At 46.6% G+C, this 23,114-nt stretch overlaps 3 protein-coding genes across 3 annotated transcripts; 1 reads left to right on the top strand and 2 right to left on the bottom strand.

The window, feature by feature from the left end:
- Positions 1–368: 368 nt before the first annotated feature.
- F4813DRAFT_387788 (DUF1742-domain-containing protein) lies at positions 369–1,065 on the top strand (the record flags this gene model as incomplete). Its single annotated transcript, XM_049246604.1, has 3 exons — positions 369–482; positions 541–783; positions 832–1,065. 3 exons carry the CDS (start codon positions 369–371, stop codon positions 1,063–1,065), a joined length of 591 nt encoding a protein of 196 aa, XP_049101040.1.
- Positions 1,066–8,085: 7,020 nt separating this feature from the next.
- F4813DRAFT_21313 (dual specificity protein phosphatase 12) lies at positions 8,086–9,631 on the bottom strand. Its single transcript, XM_049239689.1, has 2 exons — positions 9,463–9,631; positions 8,086–9,372 (listed from the first exon to the last, which is right to left on the bottom strand). The coding sequence occupies exons 1-2, from the start codon at positions 9,507–9,509 to the stop codon at positions 8,310–8,312; spliced, it is 1,110 nt and encodes a 369-aa protein (XP_049101039.1). The 5' UTR covers positions 9,510–9,631; the 3' UTR covers positions 8,086–8,309.
- A 1,727-nt stretch (positions 9,632–11,358) lies between these two features.
- On the bottom strand, positions 11,359–13,430 carry F4813DRAFT_387786 (uncharacterized protein; the record flags this gene model as incomplete). The annotated part of the gene is made up of 3 exons (XM_049246603.1): positions 11,359–11,812; positions 11,895–12,938; positions 13,012–13,430. The coding sequence occupies 3 exons, from the start codon at positions 13,428–13,430 to the stop codon at positions 11,359–11,361; spliced, it is 1,917 nt and encodes a 638-aa protein (XP_049101038.1).
- Between the last annotated feature and the right edge of the window lie 9,684 nt (positions 13,431–23,114).

The raw sequence follows: 23,114 nt of genomic DNA, 5'->3' as shown, positions 1-23,114 counted from the left end.
ACTGGCACCTGCCGAGCATATGACGTACAGGGGCCCCCTAAAAGATTCCCTTACTTTCACAAGGCTGTAGTGTAGGTAGGTAGGTAATGCGGTAAAGTCAACAGCTCAGGCACCAACCTTATCGTAACTTATCGTAACTTGTAACCTTGTAACCTTGTAGCCCGTCATCCAATACATCCATATGAGCGAGGTATGTAGATACATGTACTTCTCTGGCCCCACATAATATGGTTATCTCGCCAACATCTCGCCGCGCATTCGGCTTCCTTTGTTATATCATCAACCTTGCACATCACCTTGTACATCACCTTGCACATTACCTATTGCATACTTCCTCTGTATATCTATCCCCCTTTGAAGCAGCGATAATGATGTCTTTCCCAAATACTTGGAATCATAGAAAGGTAGCTGAAACCTCAGCCAAAGCATGCGAGGTATGCTTCAAGCCTAGTACCAGCGTGCTCATAACCCCAGACAACAAGGTAGGTTGCAGTTCTATCATAACGCTATAAGCACCTTTCCCTGATTTTCTGCTACTAGGACTTCTTTTATGTCTGTCCTGGTCATTTGAAAGATAGGGGATTCTGTACCCCTATCATCGACCACGATGCTATCGCAGCTAAGAAGAAAAAGGAGATGGAAGATGAAATTGAACGGGTGAAGAAAGAGTACGAAGAGAAGCAGCGCAAGAAAAAGGAGAAAGAATCGGAAAAGTCCAAGAAGGAAAATGAAGAGAAGGACACTAAAGAGACTAAGAAAGATGAGCCAAGCCCTCAAGTCAAGGTCGGTTTCCTATTTGCGCCTTAAAACCATATTGGCTCACGGATATAGGACAAACCAGATGAGAAGACTCCACCAAAAGTAGAAGAAGAACCCCGGGTATTTTCATTGCAAAAGTCTTTAGTTATCCCTCTGTTCAACCACTGGCTGTCGATACTGATGACATGCAGAACCTTCTACCAACAACGGCTGGACAGAAAACGCGCAGCTGAGATGGCCAAAAGGAACCGAGAACGCCTAAGCAATCCAAACTACTTCCCTTCCGTCCCTAAAGACCCACTGTGAGGTGACCTTCACCTACAAAGAGAACTTCGTTGAAGAACTTGGCAAGTAAGTTAAATACTGAAACTAGCTGGGCTTATTAGATCTCACCAACGGTTCTAGCCCTTGTCCTTGCTATGCCCATAGGCATATCAGCCAATGGAGGCTTTATGAGCTACGCAAAGGAGCAGCAGCTCTTAAAATGGCTACCTCTCGATGCCCGGTATATTAACTATTAACTATTAACTATGTTTATTGAATCCATATCCTAGTCGCTACGGAGCTAGATATAACATTCGATCGAAGTACCTTCAAGGTTCCCAGTACTCCAAGGTTCATATTAGTTGAGTATTCGCTCAATCGGTGTGGTAAGCTGGGGTGTCGTATCTTGGGCCAACAAACTACTGCGGCAAAGCATGCTACTTTCTATAAGCACCCCATTCTTCGCCCCTAGGGACACACCTGTCGATTAGCTATGCTATGTTGCCTAGTTCCGTTTAGCTTGCCCGGATAGCTTGCTTACAGCAGCATGGGGTAAAATTATTGGAAAGCTGACAAGTCGTTGGGTTATCTGCCTTATAAGGCTGACACTACCTCTCTGACAACATATTTGGTCTGAACATGACGTCTAATGCTATCCGGTTATTTCACTCGGGTTGAAAGTCCAATATAAGTGTTCCGCAGGCTTAGTTCTTAAGAGTCCTTATCCTCCCGCTCCCCCCTGTACCTGGCACTACACTGTTGGCAGAACATTGTGCAAGCTGCATGAATCATTGGAAATCTCCCCACTGAAGCCAACAACCTCGTTGCTCTCTGTAAGTCCTGCAAGATGATTAGCGCTTACACTGCGTCGACAACGCACGGCACCAGGTCTGATGATACCTTCCAAGCGACGAGGCAGTGGAAACGCCGTGATACCTAATGCCCGAATGTGGGTTGACCTACTAGGCATCTCCCGTGTTTTGGTGAGCCGATGCATCATTGATGCAACCGATTGCTTTTCCAGCAAGGTCACGAGGGATACATTAGCTACCTATACTTGCATCCGGGGAACTGTAGTACTCCTTCCAGAACAGCTTCAATGCATAGTCTGCGTGTGTCTGCGTGTGACGAGAAGGGGGGTTTCACTGTGTTTCTACAACTGGACTAGACATGCCCGCGATACTTCAAGAAGCTCTGGAGTTGCAGGAGAGGTAGTATTCGACATGCAGCAAGGTCCCAGGCTCGCAAACTGATGTACTTCGGCCATACTCGGACTCTTCCTAAGTAAATGATACAAGAGAACAATTCTGCGTCAGCCTTATGATGGGTAGTACGAATTGGTGGGGTATTTCGATATTGCTCGGCCGTTATCAATCTTCAGACACCACGTCGTGGACGCCCGGATCTATTACGACGATCAGCCACGGGCTGTCTTCGTGTAACCGGAGAGGGAGTCTTGGGTGACAAGCAGCTTATATGTTTCATTCTTTGCTTTGTCTTAGCCGTCGTGTTAATTATCTCTGGACCTATCATCAGATCGAACCGTTAGGTACTATTTACCATGATTACAGCAGCAACTCTGACATAAGCAGCCTCCCGTACGTAAGGTTACTTACGTTACTTACTAAAGATTAGTTCCCTGCATAACATCACTCAGACTGACAGATACATACGTCAAAAGTCTATTGCCGGATGCCGCAGATCGGTGTATAAGCCTGTACCCCAGGCTAATTACACGGTCTGTCTTACTTTTCTTAGTTATTTCGGTTATTTCTTCACCCTCGAGAACATGCTCGTCTGTGCGAATGTCTTCGGTTCGGCTAGTTAACCGGGCTTATTGCCCACTTACGCGGGGCCGTCTAACATGTCGATGCATGTTAGCGCTGACATTCTAGATTAAGGTAGTATATGTAGTATACACCCCCTCCGATCCTTCATATAATCCGTTCAAATAATTCGCCCACCCTATCGTTATTAACACCCCCATCGAACAAGGATCTGCCAAGTAAGTATAAGCTGTATACCTCGAGCTGCAGTTAGCTATGGCTGCTGATTACGAGCTATCCAATGTACTTATACGGTTTAATCTTAACACGGGAATCGTGCAGAATAGCTTGACAGGAAACAGGGCAAGTTAAACGTATTGCTAACATATTGCTCAAATTTGCATAACGACAAAGCTGACTGACCGTGGATGACGATAATATTACGCATAGAAAGTTATTAAGCTCCTACATACATATACGACTCTAATACAGCTACCTCCGTTAAATAAAGGTTTCCCTTGATAGTTATCGGTGCCGGTTTATAAGATCATCACACCAAGCTTTGGACGTAGAGCGTACTTCGTAAAATCGAGATCTACCCTTGTTAACCAGCACTTTATAAAACCTGCCTAAGTCAGTTCTTAGATCGCTTACAGGTATGGCATAATGCCACTCCCAGTGGTATGAGTAGAAAAAGTAGACAATTCACAACCGTATGTATCCTTGATCAACAGGTTACTACAGTGCGGGCATTCCGAGATATTACTTGGACGGGCGTCAAGTCCCGGGGGTTTCTCCGCTGTCCGGATCCGCACTTCATGTTACACGAGAACCGAATCCGAGTATTCGGCTTCTTCCGTTGTTCCTGTAACTAGATCAACTAAGCCGGTTATTTTAGGCATCGGGGTAGAACTCACAGGGCTAAGCTATATGCAGATTTACTACATGGGGTATTTGTCGTATTTCTTTTTATTCAAAGGTATTAACCATCAGTACGCCTATGTATGTAAGTACTGTACATACCTACATGTGAGCAATCTTACCTAGGTATCTCGGGTCTTTCGTATCCTCGTACCCTCGTACCCTTTTATGACAATGATTGGTTCTACCGTCGTGCCGAGCCGAATCTGGGTTGCATAGGGGCTGATAGGGCTGGCGCCTAGCCCTATGACCTAATGGGGATGGCTGGATAGCAAGCCACCCGTCGGTTATAGTTTCAGATCAAACACGTTGATTTGTACATACATGCATAGGCAGCTCTCCATAAATATTTTATGCTTTCGGATGTTAATCACATACCATCTGGCGGATCTTACTGCATGTCTTTTACGGCTTCAAACATATGGCGGCTCGTTCCCGTTTTAAGACTATGTCTACCGCCCCGTAGCTCTAAAATAGGAATAATCGTACCTTAACGCCGAACTTGGGATCGACTTGCCAACGGCGTAGCGGTGATAAGGCGGGTAAGGTAGCACAACTTAAGCCACCTAGGTATGTATAACCCGTAAAGCTCAAGAGGGTTTATGTAATATGTGATCTGATCTTAAGCATTGTCATTTTTGATTTTTGAATTCTGAATCATAAATCATATACATAACCCCCAACGGCAATCCTTACACCATACTACACGAATATGAACCACTCCACAGTCTGCCCGTACATGTGAAGGCAACATGCCAAAGGAAGCAACCTACCAAAACTCGGGACGGCCGAGTATTCCCATTCCCTTTAGGACATCAGGACTGGTCCCCATAATATTTGCAATGACAATTGGTACTGCAACGTGATCTCGCAGCCCATCTGTCGGCACGTCCACCGACCTACATAAAGGGAAAACATACAAACAAACATGCTATGTTACATACATAACGCAGCTTACTCCTTAAGATAGTTTCGTCATGGTGCTTTAAAATTCGGACTTAACCTACAGGTGCGCCCCCAAAGTCAGATCTTTCAAGATCCTAAGAATGCTAGCCGAGCCAATGGAACCGTGTGCTCGGGGGTAACGATCGGTTTGGGCTTACTAGGTGCGTTGCTTGGCCGTCATTCGTCACACCGAGGGTCCCTGGCCAAGAAAATACAACCGAGACGACGAGGCTACCATCACATCAACTTGGTCGGCTCGGTCGAATTCTTCTCGGTGGCCTTTCGGACCTAATATCTCTTTGCTAGTTACCTTTCTCCTAGTACGCCGCAAGACCGCTTGCGACAAGCAGTTTGACGGGAATAGAAGACGACTTACAGATTGAGAGTCTTGCTGGCTATGAAGTAACCATCCCGTTGGTCCCCTTGTCACCACTGAAAAACGGGGGCTCGATCGCCAAGCTAACCTCCTTGCCGTGACCTCCAAGTATCGTGAATCGCTCAAGGCCGGTAACCCGGGGTGAAACTAATATTACATGTACTCGCCGACGATGATAGCGAAGTAAGCGGGGTCTCTCGAGCAAAAGATCGTAACACCTGATGCATCTGACCCCCAACTCCACATGCTTCTCATTGCCGATACATCGTCCTGAAGCATCAACTTTGATACCCGGCTATTCGACAATCTGATTCTGGCGGTTCATCACAGGAATACAGATCCTTAAACGATTCTCCCGAGTGGGCATTCCCGGGTTGACCGCTCCCCTCACGACGCCTGCATAACCAAATCCTTCCGATTTCCAACAGCCACCTCTCGTCACGCCCCTCGTCCACTCGAACCCCGAGTATTCGTACGCGGTTGGTTCCGTACGACGACCGTATCGCATCTCCTAGTCCGTGGCTTCTGTTGTGCCACTTAACGGATATCGATACGCGTTGCTGACTGCAGCGGCCGGAGTCTTACCGTTCAACTTCCGGCCGCGCGGGCTAATCCCTCCCCCCGGATCGTTAACATCGAAACAGCCCTAACCGCAGCGACTGTGCCACCCTTGTTTCCTCACCAAGAGGGAATCCCACACTGCAACATAGTCACGAGGAAGACAGGCCCACTCTGCGACCTGAAAGCCAAACTCCACACCCACACCCCATAGTTGCCCAATCGTTATGTGACTTTATATAACTAGGTATGTAGCAGTTGCTATGTGTGTTGAAGAGACTTCACTATGGGATAGCTTGGCACGCAGAACCTAGCCTAGCTAGGCTGTATTTTTCGTAGTCATTGGATGACGACGAGAGCGACGACGATTGGGGGCTATAACATGTCGGCGCCTTTTCCCATGTGGAAATTGAGTATGTAGTATAGCGACGAACCACCGTCTTAAGAAAACATACGACGGCTACGCCTACAGCTAATAACGCTTACCCCTTACGGGATACTATGCGCGAACTACATACATACCTCCATACATCAATACATACGCACATACAGCCTGCGCGTCATTGCACCTTACGCGCTGAACCCTTACATCGATCCTCGTCTATGTATATATGTATGTATGTATGTATGTATGTATGTATGTATGTATGTATGTATGTATGTATGCCGTGAGAGAGCAACCCGGCTTACAGGAGGGCTAGTTAGAGGTAATATGCGTTTTAGGTCCGAACCGTGAGAATCTTCATTTCGGGGCTGCGGGCGTCGTAAGACGCCGGCATCGCCCGCCTTTGCTAGATAACTAAAGCCTCCAATGTTTCCCTTGCTTAAGTCCGAAGCGATCAGAGTGTTTGATTATCATTGGTTTTATTACACCTTACCAAACAGTAGTATCATCGTCGTTTTGATGAAGAAGAATTATTCCTTTCGGCCGCCCGCCAGACCGGTCGGGCCAGGGAAGCTAATAGTAACGGAGGAGCACGCCGCCTCCTTGTTCGTAATACTGACCTGTCACCTGTAGCCGTTCCTGCATGAATACCTACCTAGAGGAGCAAGGCCCATGGCATAGTACATGTAGGTATATATCTGTAGATCTAGTAGCAGGGATACTCGGTATTCCTTCTCTATTTATTAAATTTTTGATTTTGCTTTCTCCGGAACTTGCGATTTCTTAACGTTCCTATTATTAAATGTGCTGTGCACGGGCTCCCTCTCCTTCCATCCATGGAAAGGAGTACCGTAGTAGAGAAGTGAGGGAATAAAGAGAAAAGGAGATTATGATAGTGATAAAATAATAACAGTCGGCTTTTAACGATAGAGACCGGCGTTAGGAAGGGACGTGATTATAAAGACATTGATTCGGCTAGGAACTATAATGTCCCTATTAAGCATTCCTCTGTAATAGAAGTTCCCTTTGATTGATTTGATTCGATAACGTAACGAAGTCGGCTCCGTCAGCAGAGCTGACCTCTTTGTTATCAGCTGCTACGATCAGTTTCGTGGGGAACTTCATGATTGTGGGATTTGTAGATAGATAGAAGTTAAGTTAAGCATCGAAGAGAACTAGTGAACGGTACAGATCATCAGTAGGAAAGATATCACCGGCGTTTTGACCCAATGGACGTCATTTCAATGCAATATGAATCAGACATGTGGTTTTGATATACCGATTCGTTACGCTGCAGCTTGTTTTGACGTCAGCAGAGTTATCTGCCTCCATCTACATATGATTTATCTTTGGAGGCCCTTATCGTTATTTGCAAAATAGGGAGAACCGATGGCTACGTGGGATGAACGCCCCCGCGTCACAAGAGAGATTTGTGATGCGGTGTTACCATAAGGGGCTGGCGTGAGGCACAGCGGTAATTGAAGCATCCCGCCTGTCTACACCGACAGTTCTGTTGCGAACAAGCTGACAGTCTCATTCTAGGTGATCTCATCTCGGGGAGGTTGCACATGACCGAATAGAGCTCTATAGGGGGGTAGGACTAATCCTGACTTGATTAGCTTACAAGAGGTGGGATGGAGTTGGGAATGCTAGCTTCGCAAATTGACAGCGAAACGCCGCAGGCCTATGGAGTAGAGGACCATCAGGGGGTACCTAGTTGCCAGTAACGGTTTCCTTAGGGGGATTTTAACGAGATCGCAGGCTAGCATGGGGAAACGGGAGGGCCCTTGAGTTCGGACGGTAAGCAAGGTTGTGACCCCAGGTCTCTCGAGAAAGGGGTAAGCCCTATGCTTGAAGCGTACATTCGGTAGGGTTAGTGGCGTGCATCTGACACTATGCCGTAAAGAAAAGCAACCTGCTGAACGACGCGCCCTATAATAAAAGTGATATCTGATTAGGAGTACATTTCGCGAAGTGCAGTTGATGAATAGAGGCGTGTATGGAGGAAATGAGGTGTCAAATAATACGTCCAGCCCCCATTGACCAAACTTGATCCTTGGATTATTAGCGGCGGGTTAGGTAAGATACCGATTAAGGGGGTGTGTGATTGAGCATTAGCATCTGTTGGCTCGTGCTTAGAGCAACGATTTCTGGTAGCTAGGTAGGTACTATGTAAAGTAAACGGCGCTTGTGGAAAATCAACACCATCGTTGTCTCGACCAATACGATATGTAGACCGCTTACTTGGTGGATATATGGGATGGGTAGGAGTCTTATGAAAGCAAGCAAGGATGACAAGCATTAATTAATGAGGCTCTTGCTCAAGCAACTCATGTTATAGGTTCCCGTTTCGACCAGGTGGTTGCCGGATTGCAGGTGCATCTGTGCCCCGAGGAACCACCTCATCAATACGGCTCCGATTAAGCGAGAAGGCCGGAACTACCCATTCGCTACAGCTGCATTTTAAGCCTTGCCAGGCGAAACGACCAACTGTGGCGCCACACTTGACATTTGGACAAGATAGACGCCCCTCCAGCACGCCGTCTTCTAGCGCTGGCCGCATCCAGGAGAGCGTCTCGACGAAAACGTGAGCACAATTTAAAGGTTCTGGCCGCTCAGTAGGGACGTGAGGTACGATAAACTTCGGCGTCGCAAGAATGCGTCTACACTTTTTGCAACGGATCTCCTTGCCGACTTTCTTGTCTACGCCGGTTTCGATACCATCGTTTCCTGAATCTACTTCATCCTCGAACCGGATGCGTTCAGCCTCTGGAGCTTGATGTACATCCCTAGATTCCTTCAGCATTCTTTCGTACAGCCATTTCTGATATATGGGGTGCCGCTCCACAGCGCTGTCATCATCAGCTGGACATCCCATCTCCCACCAGAGCTCGAGCTGGCGCATAAACCCAGTATTGGGCCCGGCACGCTCACGAGACTGACGAACCCACTCCAAAGCTCTCTCTACGGCCTCCTTGGAGGTTTTCCGCCGCTCGGCTGCCGAAGCGACTGAAGGAGTAAACTGCCTGCCCCCAAAGCGGTGAGGGTATTGGTAGAGGAGATAGGCGATAACACAGCTTACGGAACGCGATACGCCCATTGCACAGTGTACGAATACCCCGCCCGGGGAATTTCCGTCATCTTTGGTTTCTACAGATGCATCTGCATCGGCGCCGTTGACTGGCGGATAGAGTCCATTACGGATAAAGCGTACAGCAGATGAGAGATGAACTAATAGATCCGAGTCTTCGTCATCGTCAATATCGATGCTCATGTGTTTAAATCGCCTTCCTTCTTCGCCCCATTTGTCGAATGAGAACTTGATAACGGAGAGCACATGAGTGACATTCTGTTCGTAAAGCTTGTCACGGTGCCCTTCGATATTCAGAGCCCAAACCCTGGGTGCTTATGTCAGCTCATATATAGGTAAATACCTGTGACTGCATATGTGGTGTGGGGAAGAGTAAGGAGTAAGGGTGTAAACTTACCCTCCGACGTGAAGGTTATCGGGTCCGGGTACCCTGGAAAATGACATGATGATTTATTTGAGTCTCAATTTTCTCCGCGGGTGCCTAGAATGATGTATGAGGAATCGGCTGTCAAAGGGGTTAGTTGACCCTGGCCTATATTAGAAAAAGGGTAAGATATATTTCCTTGAAATAAGAAGGTATCTATGTAAAAGTGCGGCAAACTCTTACACGGATTTCTGCAGAATGCCGTATTTGTGCCGCGGGCAGCTGCGCGGGCAAAAAACGGGTCCATAGGTACCTACATACGGATTACATAGGTACACCCATTGAAATTAAGCTATGACCCAGGTAGGTACAACGTATACCTATTCCTAGGTTAGGTACTTGTGGCGTCAGCGGCTGTGCAAATGTTTAAACCTTCCATGGTTTGACTTTTCTTTCTTTCCGGTAGGGCTGAATCATGTGATTATGCTGATTGCCCATTTTTGACGCTAGTCTGCTAGCTGCTAGGTTGTAAGCTATTAATAATGCAACTCGGGATTCCAAATTCCCATCCAATTGACATGGGACTTTGAAGACCTACATACCTAACCTAGGTAGATATTAGTCAAATACTACCTCCCGCCATGGTGAGCAGAAAGAAAATTTGTTGTTTCCACGATTACTACGCAGCTACTTCTCATTCGAAAATTAAAATCTCATTCGAAAATTAAAATCAGTTGATCATTAAATTTTCTTTACTTTGCATTATGTCTTTGAATTAGGTACTTTAGTCTTTTAAATCTCTATTCAGTTCAAGTGTACTTAACGTAGATGATTAGGTAAATAAATGGAATTAATATAAGCTTTATTCTTTATTATAACATCCGCGGTATCCTATGCCCGCAAGGGTTGTAGCGAATCCCGCGATGGAACGTCTTATACACAAAACACTAATTCCCTTCCCCCGCCCTCCTCCAAAACTCTTCATCAAAATACCCTACCCCAAAATAATATAGAAAAGCCGAAATGTCTTAACCAAGCGAGCTTGGCGTTCAAACATAATGAAGCATCCTTAAAAGACGAATGTCCGAGATGGGTAAAAAACTCGAGTCACTATAAGTAATACCCTAAAGGGTGTCAGCACTTATACGCATTCAGCTTACACGTTCGCACTCCAAAGACATGGATATCACTTCGCCCTCTCAAACGCCTAGATGTACTTGGGTATATGTTATATAATGCAAATAATATATGGGTCTACGTCTTGGTTGCCCAATGAGTCGTTAATTCATTTCTGTCCGAATTTTATCGCTACCTACGAATACTCTCAACTGTTGATAGGTTCAAATCAACACTGACGAGCCGCACCTCCACAGGCTCTATTGAGCCACAAATACCCGTTGGGATGGAACGGTGCCGTCAACTAGCATATATACGTCTCGTAAATTAACCATTGACAACGTGGAATCCCACCCTACTATATCCCAATGTGCCTTAGTGGCGCCTAGTCGCCTCGGCTGGAATATGGAATATTTGTTGCTGGAGCCAAGATTTTACTTTCCGGATTAGGCCTGTTGTATAAGGCATCGACTTGATAATCGTGCCGCAACCGACCACTTAATTTATCTCCGCGAGCGTGCATCCAACGGGCGGGAGATCGGCAAAGCAAACCAGCCTGCTCCTAGATGAGGTGAGACTCCGAAGCGCATCGCACACGATTGATTGATTGATTGATTACTCTTGCTTCGACTGATCCCTTTCATCCCACCGCCCAATTATAGGTTGGTTGCTGTGCGTCCATGGACACATTAACCCCCCAACCAACGAAACCCGAGTAATTCACATCCACAGCTTGTAGATTCTTTTTTTCTCCTCGAAAACCCCGCGCAGTATTGCTACCCAACCCCGTCGCTGATGGTTGGTTCAATTCGCTCATCTCGACGGTTGTGGTGGCTCTTCATCGAGCATGCATGCATTTTCTAACATATTAGTCCATTTACCACTGGTCCCCGCATGACTGTGCTTTAGATGCTGTCGAAAATGATCTGCACGGTAAAATTTCTTGCTCGAGTTGCATTCGCGGAATTTATGCACCTCTTGAAGATGTTTCAGTCGTTCATCCCAATCCTGCTCTGTTGGCTGTCGTGGACGCCCAACACCACCGTGGCGCTCAAATTCCTCTCCGCAGTAACCACATGTATCTGCTTCACCAGGTCGGTTGGTACTCTCGTGAAACGCGCGGTCGTAGCGCGAAAGAAGTAATGCAGAGCACGACCAGCTATGTCGCCTTACATGCAGGCTATTTTGATGGCGCTCTGCTTCATTCTTGTTCTTGAACCGATTACCGCAAAACGAACATTCGTATTGCTTCTCGGCCTCGTGAGCGCTAGAAAAGAAAAACCAAAAAAGTCAATTATCCGTAAAAGAAGTAGCGCATAACCCCTGAATAGGGTCGAATAATCACTTACCTTAGTTCTTCTGCCGTCTCAAATTTTTTGGGCTTTTTAGGACAGCATTCGCACATGAAGAAACCACCAGGTATCTTCGAGATACCGGTTTTAGATACTTCACTCACTTTACGGGGTGAGGCGAGACGTCTGGTTTCACTACTAAGGTTACGCTGGTGGGGGACACGCGCAAGCGAAGCGCGTGGCGAGTGACCGAGAGAACTATAAGGCGAGTTTGAGATGACGTCAACGGGAGAAAGTCCTCCACTAGATAAGCCGCCAGGCGATCTCCCAGTGTAAGAATTGATACTTGACAGGTTGGTGGTAAGTGAGGCATTTGAAGCAAAAGATCCACTTCGCGTGGTGGATGGGACGGAAGGAATAGAACCGGGAGGGATGCCGGCGAGACGTGGTGTTGGTGATGCTCTGGATGCGCCCTCACGACGTCGTAATGGGTCGCATAATCCGGATATGCCTTGCATCGGGACGTCATCCCCAGGCGGTGAAGACGCCCGTCTCTTCTGCCCAATGGCCTGGTGCTCTGACCGCAACATGTAGTCCTCAGTTTGCGACCTATCCTCCATCGTAAAGTCATTGTCATCTGCATTGTCGTAGCTGCTGTGCGTGGATATCGTTGCATCATCGGGTAATGAACCGCTGTTATTCCTTCTCGTTCGCGCAAAAGGCGATCGATCTAGATCCATAGGTTCTATAGGCGAACGATATTCACTACTCGAAGCCCCGTAGAACGAAGGCCCACGCGGGGAGAGTGCAGACTGTGGGGGAGTGTCCGTATAACGGCCGGGTGAATCGATAACCAGCTTATTGCTCGGCCGAATAGGAAGAGAAATAGGTGTTGGTTGGGTGTGCAGACGTTGCTCGTGTGCAGTCAAGTTCGACACGGAAGCACTGAGAGCAGACCGCCGAGGCGGGGTCCTGTTGTCAAATGTTCGTCTGGAGTCCAGCTTCTTGATTAACGAGCTGTCATAGTCGTTGCTGTTCGGCCTGTTAAACTGGTACTGGTCATGAGACATGAAGAGTTTCTTGGGGAGAGAGTCCTGGGATCTGAAGGAAAACCTGACAGTTAGCACTTCGTTCCGACTGGCATATCGCCGTAGATTTAACAGACTATCCCTACCCTAACGACGAGATGGTGGAGTTGAGACTATGATAGCCTTCGTCTCTATGAGGCCGGCCTATTCCGCGATCGGTATCAGCCCTACCATACGGAGGCCGATCCTGCTCCAATTCTTGTCTAGTACTATCCCAGCTTGCATTGGAATCAATCGATGGGATACGGTCGTGTCGAGTAGGAGCCGGCTGTCCAAGCCCAGGTAGGTATTTCGGAGGAGGTAGTGGCGGCGGTGCATCGTCCTCAGCGAGGCGGCGGCTGTTAGATATCGGCATAGGGGTAGAAGAGGCTAGAGAGGATTGGAATCTCGATTGCATATGAGACCGGCCCGAGCCTCCATAGTGATCGAAGTGGCTCGATCCCTCGATGTATATGGCCGGCGGCGAGCCTCCCGGTTCCCTTGGTGCGCATCTTGGGATGTCCATCTTGTGTTCCCCCTTCCGAAGACTCGAACAAACGAAGCTGACTTTGTTCGACGTAGGCCAATGACAGAGTTGCCACAGCTTAGTAGTAACAGAGGGCAGCTGAAGGTATGTGGAATCTGAATATTATTTTGCCGAATTGAACGAATAGCGGTCCGAGAATGGGTTAGAACATCTATCTGATGGGCTTGTGGAGTTGGCAAAGACGGTGTATGGGAACCGACAATGGCGCAGTCTTGAATCAAGAGGCGGGATGTCGTAAGGATGGTGGTGGCAATATTCGTCTCGGCAGTGCCGATGTCGTCTATGTGAAAGGTTGCGAAATATGTGTTGTCGGAGGTTCGTACTTCAGAAGCAGATGATCGTGCGAGGGTATTCTAAGATAACAGGAAAACGTAAAGCGTCATGATAGTAGTAAACATGCAGATATAATAACACGATGGTAATACACCGAGATGAGCCCAATGGAAAAGAAAACTGAAGCTAATACAAAGGTTAAGCCTCTGGAGAAAACAGTCCGAGGTTCAAATCGGGAGACGACGAGATTCTTGTGTTCTTGTCATGTGAAGCTCAGCTCAGCTTAGCTACAACCCGGGATGGATGACAAGAGAGGATATAGCTGGATAATAGCAAAGCTGGGCTAGTAAATCGTTCTGTCGAAGGAGCTTTGGCTTTGACCAATATTGACCAATGGATCCAAAGTTCAAATTTGGCCCCTTGCTCTTTTTGGTACTCCCTACGATGACTATACGCAGAGTTCGGGCGACTATAATCGCATAGGGGTGGGCGAGAAGAAGACGTGTTTCTAGGAGCGAATAGGGACCGAATAGAGAGACGACGAGGTGAGTGATGTAGAAAAGGTTCGGCCTAACACTCGCGAGAATCCATCCACAACCTTTCTTTTTTTTCTTCTTTCTTTCTATCTCTCTCTCTCTACTTCGTACATGTATGAAAGGGTTACCAGAAAGTGAAGAGGGGCGACTTAGGTGCATATTAAAACTAGATTCGAGAAGGACTAACCCGCAACATATGAAAAGCCCTACCAGTCTACTTACCTAGTCCGTGGGGTGGGTCCCAGTATTTCAGCCCTTCAAGAACAGGGATACCCTCTAGCGCCTTACAGGGTGGTTCATAAAAGTGGGTCTCCTAGGTATCGTGCTAGGGCTGGTCATAGAGGTACCTTGGCCGTTGTACTACTAGTGGGTCTCCTACTTGACCAGGGAACGTCAGGGGGGTGTATTGAAAAAGAGAAAGGGAAATGGGTTACGTACCAGGGGTGGGGAATAAGTCTCAGGGCGTGCATCAAAAAACTTTTCCTTCCCTCGTCGTCTTTCTCGTCGTACCCAGTGTACGAGTACAAAGTACATTGTAGGTGGTAGGATTGATGCGACTCCTAGTCGGCACAGGGCTGCACTACCTATGTACAGGCTACAGCCTGCCTCTCTTTTTATTTTTTATTTATTTTTTATTTATTTACATACATGTAGTATTCTTCCCGCTGGGAAGGGCTGGATGTAGAGAGTTGGGGTACACGTTACTAAGAAGAAGTAGGATACATTGTATGCGTACCTACATGTATGTAACTCGGGCATGGCGGCGTGAGTACGTAGGTGCATGTATGTATGTAGGTAGGTATTGTATGTTGTATGTATGTTGGTTTGGGTATATTTTATCACATTGTACCTTGTCAGATTCGTTTACCTTATCATATAATATTTTCCTATGTTGATGTAGTTAGTTCAATGTCATATGTTGTACTTACCAGGGAAGAATTAAATATACCTGGCCAACAACCCTTCTTCAGCAAAAATATTACCAGAGGCGAAAGAGGTGGGAGGTGGGTGTACCCGCTGCATGGCACCCGCCTTGTAGTACTACGTAGCCGATATCCATTTTAAGAAGGAAAATGACGCTGCCCGCACACCTTTGACGATGCGTCCAAGAATGAAATTCTCCCGGTAATCTTGTTCTGCTGCCACACCATTGCGTATCTAATAGGTGTGCATATACATAGTATAGGAGGTAAGCAGGCTATATTATGGATATAGGTATGTTAGATTAGGTATGTATGGAATAGATACTAAAATGTTAAATGTACTCCATCGACTTACACGGCTGTTTCGTTGCGGAGAACATACATAGCAATGCGATGACCATCGAACGATTGTTTTACGTACCATAGCATATTAGCATATACTCAGTACCTCGACCCTCACTCCCTTAATTACGTCTATGCTTCTCTTGTCTCGCGCTCGGGTTCTTCCGACCTCCGTAATCCGCAATCCGTAATCCGTAATTCGTAGACTATATCAAATCGGATATAGACTTGTCAGGACTCAGGAGGCGCTCTTCGGTCCGATCATGGTAATTTCGCACGGATTCAGCATAGTCCCACGTTGAACTGCTCCCGGCAAATAGTAACGACCGGTCATAATTCCCAAATTGAGCCTCATCATCCAGAGTATTGATAGTTAAGATGGGGACTTTCAGCCTTATAAAGCCTTATATAGGTAGACGTATAACTACGACAGACAAGACAGACCGAATCCCAATGTGGCTAATATCAATATTGCGATCGCTACCAATGAGAGCTGTTATGCCAGCCAATTAGTCCCAATAACAGCAAGCGCATTTGCTCATACTTTCTTGGTACAGTACAGGAATGGATACTGTAAGATTATAAGTTATAAGATGGTTACATAGTCGACAGACAATACGATCACGACAAGACCCATTACCTTGTCTTGTGCTTGACACTAGTAAAATTACCGAACGCTACAATGGAGAATTCCTCGGTAACTCTCATGAAATCCACTTTTAAACGCCTGAATATGTACATACATAGACGATAATATTGTTTGCGTACATACAGCAACTCTTACCCTCCTAGATAGAAAACCCCGAGATCGAACGTGAAATCCTATTACCAGGCATGACTTATACATATGCGCGCACGACTTATACGAACATGACTTGTACCAGCCAAGTATTCTAGACCGCCAGACTTTAATATGGTCCAGTTCCAACAGCGTTGACGAGAGGCGCTTTTTTCTTCTCCAACACCGGGTACATCGACTTGACGCAATACGAGTTGGCAAATCAAAGTACACCAGGTAAATGTGTAACACGCAGAACGCTTGCAGAGTCGATAACAGCATGTGCAGGAGGCGCGCATGAGTTTTCTTACTCGACGCAGTAGAGATAAAAGGAAATTAGAAAGCCGTTTGTTATCAGCTTCTGTCGTCATCTAAAAGGTAAGTATATACGTACGGGATTGTAGCTTTTGATATAATATAATATTTTGACTGACATGAGATGAGGATTACTCTCCAGTAAAACTTACCGCATGTAGATTTCCAGCTTGCAAAGTTCCCTTCTCAGCCCTACGAGCCCTTTTGGATCATTAGAACTGAGACAAGCTAAAGAGCTCTTGGGTGTGTCATGATTGGCTTCGCAGACTCTTGCTTCGACGGAAATGGTTAAGTTTAGAAGCCCCCCGGCCAACCCTCATTGCCCCTCACTACTACGCAGGTCGAGCATCATCACGCAGAACATACATAGTAGTTGATCTATCAAATGCTTATTCCCTATGCCAGTCAACGTCGACGTTCAGACTTGGACGATATCGTGAGAGTACATCAGACACCAAAGGATCTGATAAGGTGACACGACTCACTTATTCACCGCTCATATGCCTACATACCGGCCCAGCCCATCATATGCTCTATAGTGACACTTCCTACTGACACTTCCTGCACGTATGCTACACTGCATACACTACACATGTGCGTATTAAAGTGTAGAAAGATAAGAATAGGTCATTCCCAACTCTCATAGATAACATTTTGCTATCTCATAATCCAATTGATCCAATCCACCGGTACGCGCCCCGAGAGGACTCGACGTCCTAAGCTCATTTATTAAGCGCCTCTAATTCGATATCGATGTTGCCAAGGTCATATCTCAACGAGGTGACTTTTGACTGGCTCGTTTATTCTAGACGACGCAATAGTTTCGCGTGGCCCTATGTTCCCTCCATTTAACTTGCAAGTATTTATCTTCAGCGCTACGCTTTCAGCATATCATACAATTTATCACCTCCAAGTCTTGCGCCGCCGCCGCCGCCATCGCACCACGTTAATCTAAAAGCCAATTTTATTTAGCCGTTTCGCCAAACGAATGCTCGTATCTTCCCCCTAGACCTTTACTTTTAAAGCCGGCGTTTAGTTCTCTAACGAGTAACATGAGAATGGATCGAACGTACGTATGTAAATAACTAACAATAGGGAAATATTTACCCAAGTAGGCAATTTTTCGAATCCGAGGCCCGAGCTTGATCACGCGTTCACGATTCTCTTTAAACGGCTATTAAGAGCCGCCTACATAGGATTATGTAGTTTCCGGACGTACCGGGTATTGAGACTTAAGCCACCTCGTGTCTCGGCTTTATGAACCCTCTCGATCGCTTAAACCTTGCACTATTGCGCGCAGGATAGCGCCGCATCATGGCTAGATCCGGTTCTTAGGTAGATATTCGGCCATCTAATGACGCCCGTGCGACGATGACATTTTTAGTGTAGAGTTAGGAATCCTTCGCGAGGGTACCTAAGTACGTACGTACGTACGTATATTACTTAGTACATTAGGTATTGGCACATCCCAACTTCGACTTCATCGTATAGTATAGTTAGAATATCATACAAGTATAAAACTCGCTTTCAACTAAAGACAGTTTACAAATGGGTAAGACTTTGAAAGCTAGACTCGAGTAGGTGTCCACTTAATGCGCTCTATGTACATACAAACACAATCGCACTAATAAAAGGTTAGACTACCTGTTTCCAGGGATCATTAACACCTCACGGCCGGGTCTTGATAATATAATATGATGATATGAGAATGTGCCACGAAATCGCCTAGGGAATGGATCTCGGATAATCTGCTGCACAACGTGGCGCCTCGCCTGGCTACTCTGATAAAGCGTCTGTACCCTACAAGGCTTGATGTGTTGCTGAAACTGTGTTACCCCTATGGTAGGGCAACGAAAATCTACTGATGGGAATCGACATGCCCCCCCCCCAGCTCGTTTTGGTTCGACTCCCCTCATCGCCTTCGACGTCCTCTTCCCCATAGGTATCCAACCGAAGAAAAAAGGGGATCGGGTGTTTGCTTGCTTGCTTCGATATAAATGATCATGCCGCGGGGAAGCCCACCATGAATCGACCCAAACTAGAAGAACAGGATACCATGTCATGCCTCATCTGAGTAGAGCATTTACTATGTGGGGGTGCCCGAACAATCAGGCCCGCTCCATCCAATCCCATTACACGTTCGCCGAGGTTCTAGAGCTCTGGTATATGTACGCACGTACATATAAGCAGCAACGATGTACGCGATTCGGGGAGATTAGACGGTTTCACGGCGGGACAGTATTCTTACATGCTTTGGAGTCTGTTCCAATTCTCACCTGGTTTGACAAGATGTCTCCATGACATAAAGTTACACTCTGGACTCGAACATAGCAGTGAGGCGTAGATAGGGATCTAAGTCTGCAAGGTTACGCGTGCCACGTCGGCAGACGACAGGCGAGCCGCGCACGACGGACGCAGGCACATTGTCACAGTGCAGCGACTTTCATTCGCCCCGAGCGGCACTTGTCGTTCGAGACTGAAACATGATTCGTGAGCGCTCTTACGTAGGGCCGAATGGCTGCAATTAAGGCGCTAAGACGTCAAAATGCCGAAGATCTCGTTGCCACTTTGGTAATGCAAGATCTAGAAGAAGACTGACCGAGCACGGTTGGCTGGGTTTGGGTCCTCCGGTCGCCCGGTAGCTTCCGCCCCTTGTGCTATTCCAACCGAGAGATCCCTACCTAGGTCAACAGCTTAGGTTAGGTGACATCCTCAGCGATAAATGAGAAGCGGATACCTCTTAGGTGGTCTTGGATCAAACCCTTATTATTAACATATTCTCATATTATTTAAAGTATATCTAATTGGCTTCTTGCTATCTACGGTGTTGCGGGATACTTCTCCCCCGGATCCCCAAACCATGTTAATTTAGTTGTTTTAATGGCATCCATTGGAGCCAGGGTAAGGTCTAGAGGCCCTGAAAAGGAGACTAATACGACAATCTACACCTTAAGGGGGATACCTCCGGTCTAAACTATGCTGCCGGTCTACGCTCTCCGCGTGGCCGGGTCCCGCGAACGGGACTTAATACATAATAGGCACATGTATGTACTTGGCTAACAGGTTAAAATCCGATCCAGAATGCCGGAAATGCTCTAACCCGATGCTTTATGCACTGTAGTTATGCTTGCTTGTCTTAGGTGCATAACTAAGATGAGAGCAAACACGGTATCGACGCATGTACAAGATGTTATAAACCCACGTGCTGTTAGTTGTCGACGTAGTGAGAATTTCTTACTCATCGTCATAGCTTCGAACTATGGAATGAAACCCATGCTGAGTCACGCATCGTTATAATCTTAAGTTCCAATCCACTTAAGCAACGTTACTTTGATATATACCAACAAGGTCTTACCCCTGATTCACGTCAGTTCTGTTCGGTCGAGAAATAATAATATGTTGCGTCTTGTTGAAGATAGTGCTATGACCGATACCATGCCTACGTATATTACAAGATTATATAGTTATCTACCTAGGAGATACATAGACAGGCTACTATGGATCTGGTATTGTACGAATAGTAGATAACCAGGGCTACCATCATAATTGCGGATATTGAGTCCGCTTTTGCATTGGCGACGGAGACTTGATAGAATCACTAGTTTAGCATACAAATTACATACCAGGTACGGGGCCATACCAAGAATTTGGTCAAGCTAAGTGGACCGAAACCCTTATGTAAAAGTTGACTCGAAGATCTTAAGGCTAGACAAAACGAAACCCACTAATACGCCACGGTGAGCAATCAGGGTCTAGACTATTTGACTTACCTACATAGTACTAAGTAGACTTAGGGCTTAACATGTCTGCGTGTCCAGCGGCGCCAAATCGTCAACTAATAACTTAACATCACCACGCGTTCCGGCGTGGCGTTGCGTAGCCCTCTCCAACGCCTAACAGCCCTAGCTGACCCCTAGCTACACTAGAAGAGTCTCGGTGATTAGTACGACGCTAATAAGAGAATTATTTTGTTTTATTTTTCAGCTGAGGAAACCGTCACTGAAAAGAGCTAGCTACCATTTTGTTTCCCGGATTCAATTTAATAGCACGATACTTTGTGCTACGGCGACACCCTCGGACGGCCAACGATAACGCAAGTATTCGATGCGTACTGCGTATGAGTGCATATACATGTAGGTAGCTCGGCAGCTCGAGGTGCACAAATGGTTCTTTTGCTCGGGTACAATTTCCCCTGCCCAACCCCTCTCCTTTTACCTATTTATTTATTTATTTATTTTTCGCATACATACCTATGTACATACCTAACCTACACACATACGTAGGTAGTATACCTAGGTATGCAACATATTCTAACCAAGTTAGATGCGCAACGGACTCTAACTGAAAAGGCACAGCTGCATATGTAATGTGTCTAAGTAGGTACCTATATAAGGTATAAGAGGTATGTAGGTAAGTAGGTAGGTATTTTGTACATGGCCCATACGCTACGTACATGTATATATGCGTGTATGTATGTATGTATGTGAGGTGTATATAAGCTTGGCGTGCATGTCATGCAGCTCTGGCTGCAAGTAACCTTACAAGGCTGCATCCATATTGAGCTTGAAATCTCGTCCCGCCTCCGGACTCGGGCTGTCGGGCGACGCCAGCTTTGGGGGCCGAACAACTACCTGCGTAAATGATAGCAAATGTACGTATACCTACCTAACATACCTTAGGTACTGCGTGGGTGAGCTCAGCTCAGCTAGAGTACCTAACCCATGACGAGGCGACAAGGCTGTGGCCTGGTCACTACCTGTTTCCTGCAAACCGGCTGTATGCGGACAACTCGTCGACCAGAGGGGCGGTCTTTTTCTGAGGGTGGTTTTTTTTTGTCGTTGTTTATGTAGTTGGTTAACCCCTCTTACCTCAACAACACGCTTCGTTCCTATTGCTGACCATATGCACGTCCCGGTCTATTTCATTGCCGAGTTCCCTACCGCGTGATATGCAGGCCTGTGTGGCTGTGTCCAAACAAGAGACCAACGATATTCGTCGCTACTGCATATGCCATGCACTTTTCGTCCAGACATTTTCGTCCTACTTGCCTTGCTAACTTGCTAGGTTACTGGTCACTCGTTGTCCCTTAGTAGTTGTCATATCCTTCCTTCTTTTAGACGGACAACAATGGCGACGACAACAGCCTGACGATCCATTGGATTCCGGGCTCGAGTACCGACAGGCCTTCAATGCACCGAGACAACATACGAGTCTCATTTGTCATTACTGATGTTGCCAACCTTCTCCAGTACTTACTACTTACTACATCGTGCCCCTTTCCGGTAAACAGGGACGTCAGCCCTTTTAAGCCGTGGGCGTTTTTTGCCTGTTCCAATGCCTTACACCCCTCCCATGTCTGCGGGTATTTGTCTTGTCGAGTAACGTTAAGAGACAAATGGTATCGGAACTGGTAGGTTATTTAGTCTGCTTGCTCGTGCATGGAGATGGTCCATATACGTAACACCGAGAAGAAGCAAATAAAATAAAGGAAAGGTTTCCTTCTCTTTTCCTTCTAGTATGCATCTTAATGGCCCCTTGCAGCAAGTCTGCGTGCGTGTGCGATATCTTATCCGCGGAGATTCTCAGACGTATGTCGACCGAATGGTACCGTTTTCCTTCGCTTTTACCCCGGCTCAATCATTATTGGTAGAGAGCAAAATAAATAAATCACATCTTGTATATCGAAAACTTCGATTAACGTTGCAAATCAAACGTTATCATACATAGGTAGGTACCTAGGGACCTAACCTAGTATTTATCAGAACTTGACCCTTATTTTTTAAGATGTATCACTTCTCAGCTGCTGAGACGGCATATAATGAAACGGTGTAGTAGCTCAGCCGCTACCAACACTATTGACGTCGATGGCTGAACGACTCGTGTCGAGACGGTATACGTAACCCCACCGACAGCCACCTGTTCATCACCTTACTATGTACATACCAACTTCGATAGGGTAATGGGGTATTAAGTTGAGCTAACTGTTCAGGAAGCCCGGCGCCTGGTGCTCTGTGCTCTGTGCTCTGTGCTCTGTGCCCTGTATTAACACCCGGACGTAAATGGATAAGTTTTGGATGTCCAGTAGCATCACCCACGCGTCCCCGCAGTGACGACCCATTCACCGGCTACTATAATTGATCAGCCGGAGTAAATTGCTTCCAGCTGCGGGTGGCACGTTATTGTGCGTCTAATATGTTTAATATGTCGAATATGTATTCATTAGACCCCTTTTTCATATGCGAAGTCATATGCAAAGAAACCTTATCGAATAAGTCCCCTGGGGTCGTCGCGCGTTGTTACTATGTCACTCGACTGATTGGAGAGCATATCACTTAGCATCACACATCCCGAAATCTAGTACTACTTCTTCAACGGCACGCTCTCTTTTATTACCCCGGGCTTCTCTAATCCCATCACATACTACCGGTAACGTATAGCGTAGCACCAAGAGCGAACATAGGCCAACAGAGAAGACCCAAGCCATCGCTTCGTTAAC

The sequence above is a fragment of the Daldinia decipiens genome, assembly GCF_022478715.1.
Source record: "Daldinia decipiens strain CBS 113046 unplaced genomic scaffold F4813scaffold_10, whole genome shotgun sequence".
In the NCBI taxonomy this organism is placed as follows: domain Eukaryota; kingdom Fungi; phylum Ascomycota; class Sordariomycetes; order Xylariales; family Hypoxylaceae; genus Daldinia; species Daldinia decipiens.
The sequence above is the reverse complement of the archived record's forward strand: the minus strand, read 5'-3'. Positions and strand labels throughout refer to the sequence as shown.

Coding starts and splice junctions, on each gene's coding strand:
- F4813DRAFT_21313 (XM_049239689.1), bottom strand. CDS start 9,509: ATGTCATTTTCCAGGGTACCCGGACCCGATAACCTTCACGTCGGAGG. Junction 9,373..9,462: donor GATAACCTTCACGTCGGAGG/GTAAGTTTACAC, acceptor ATAAGCACCCAG/GGTTTGGGCTCTGAATATCG.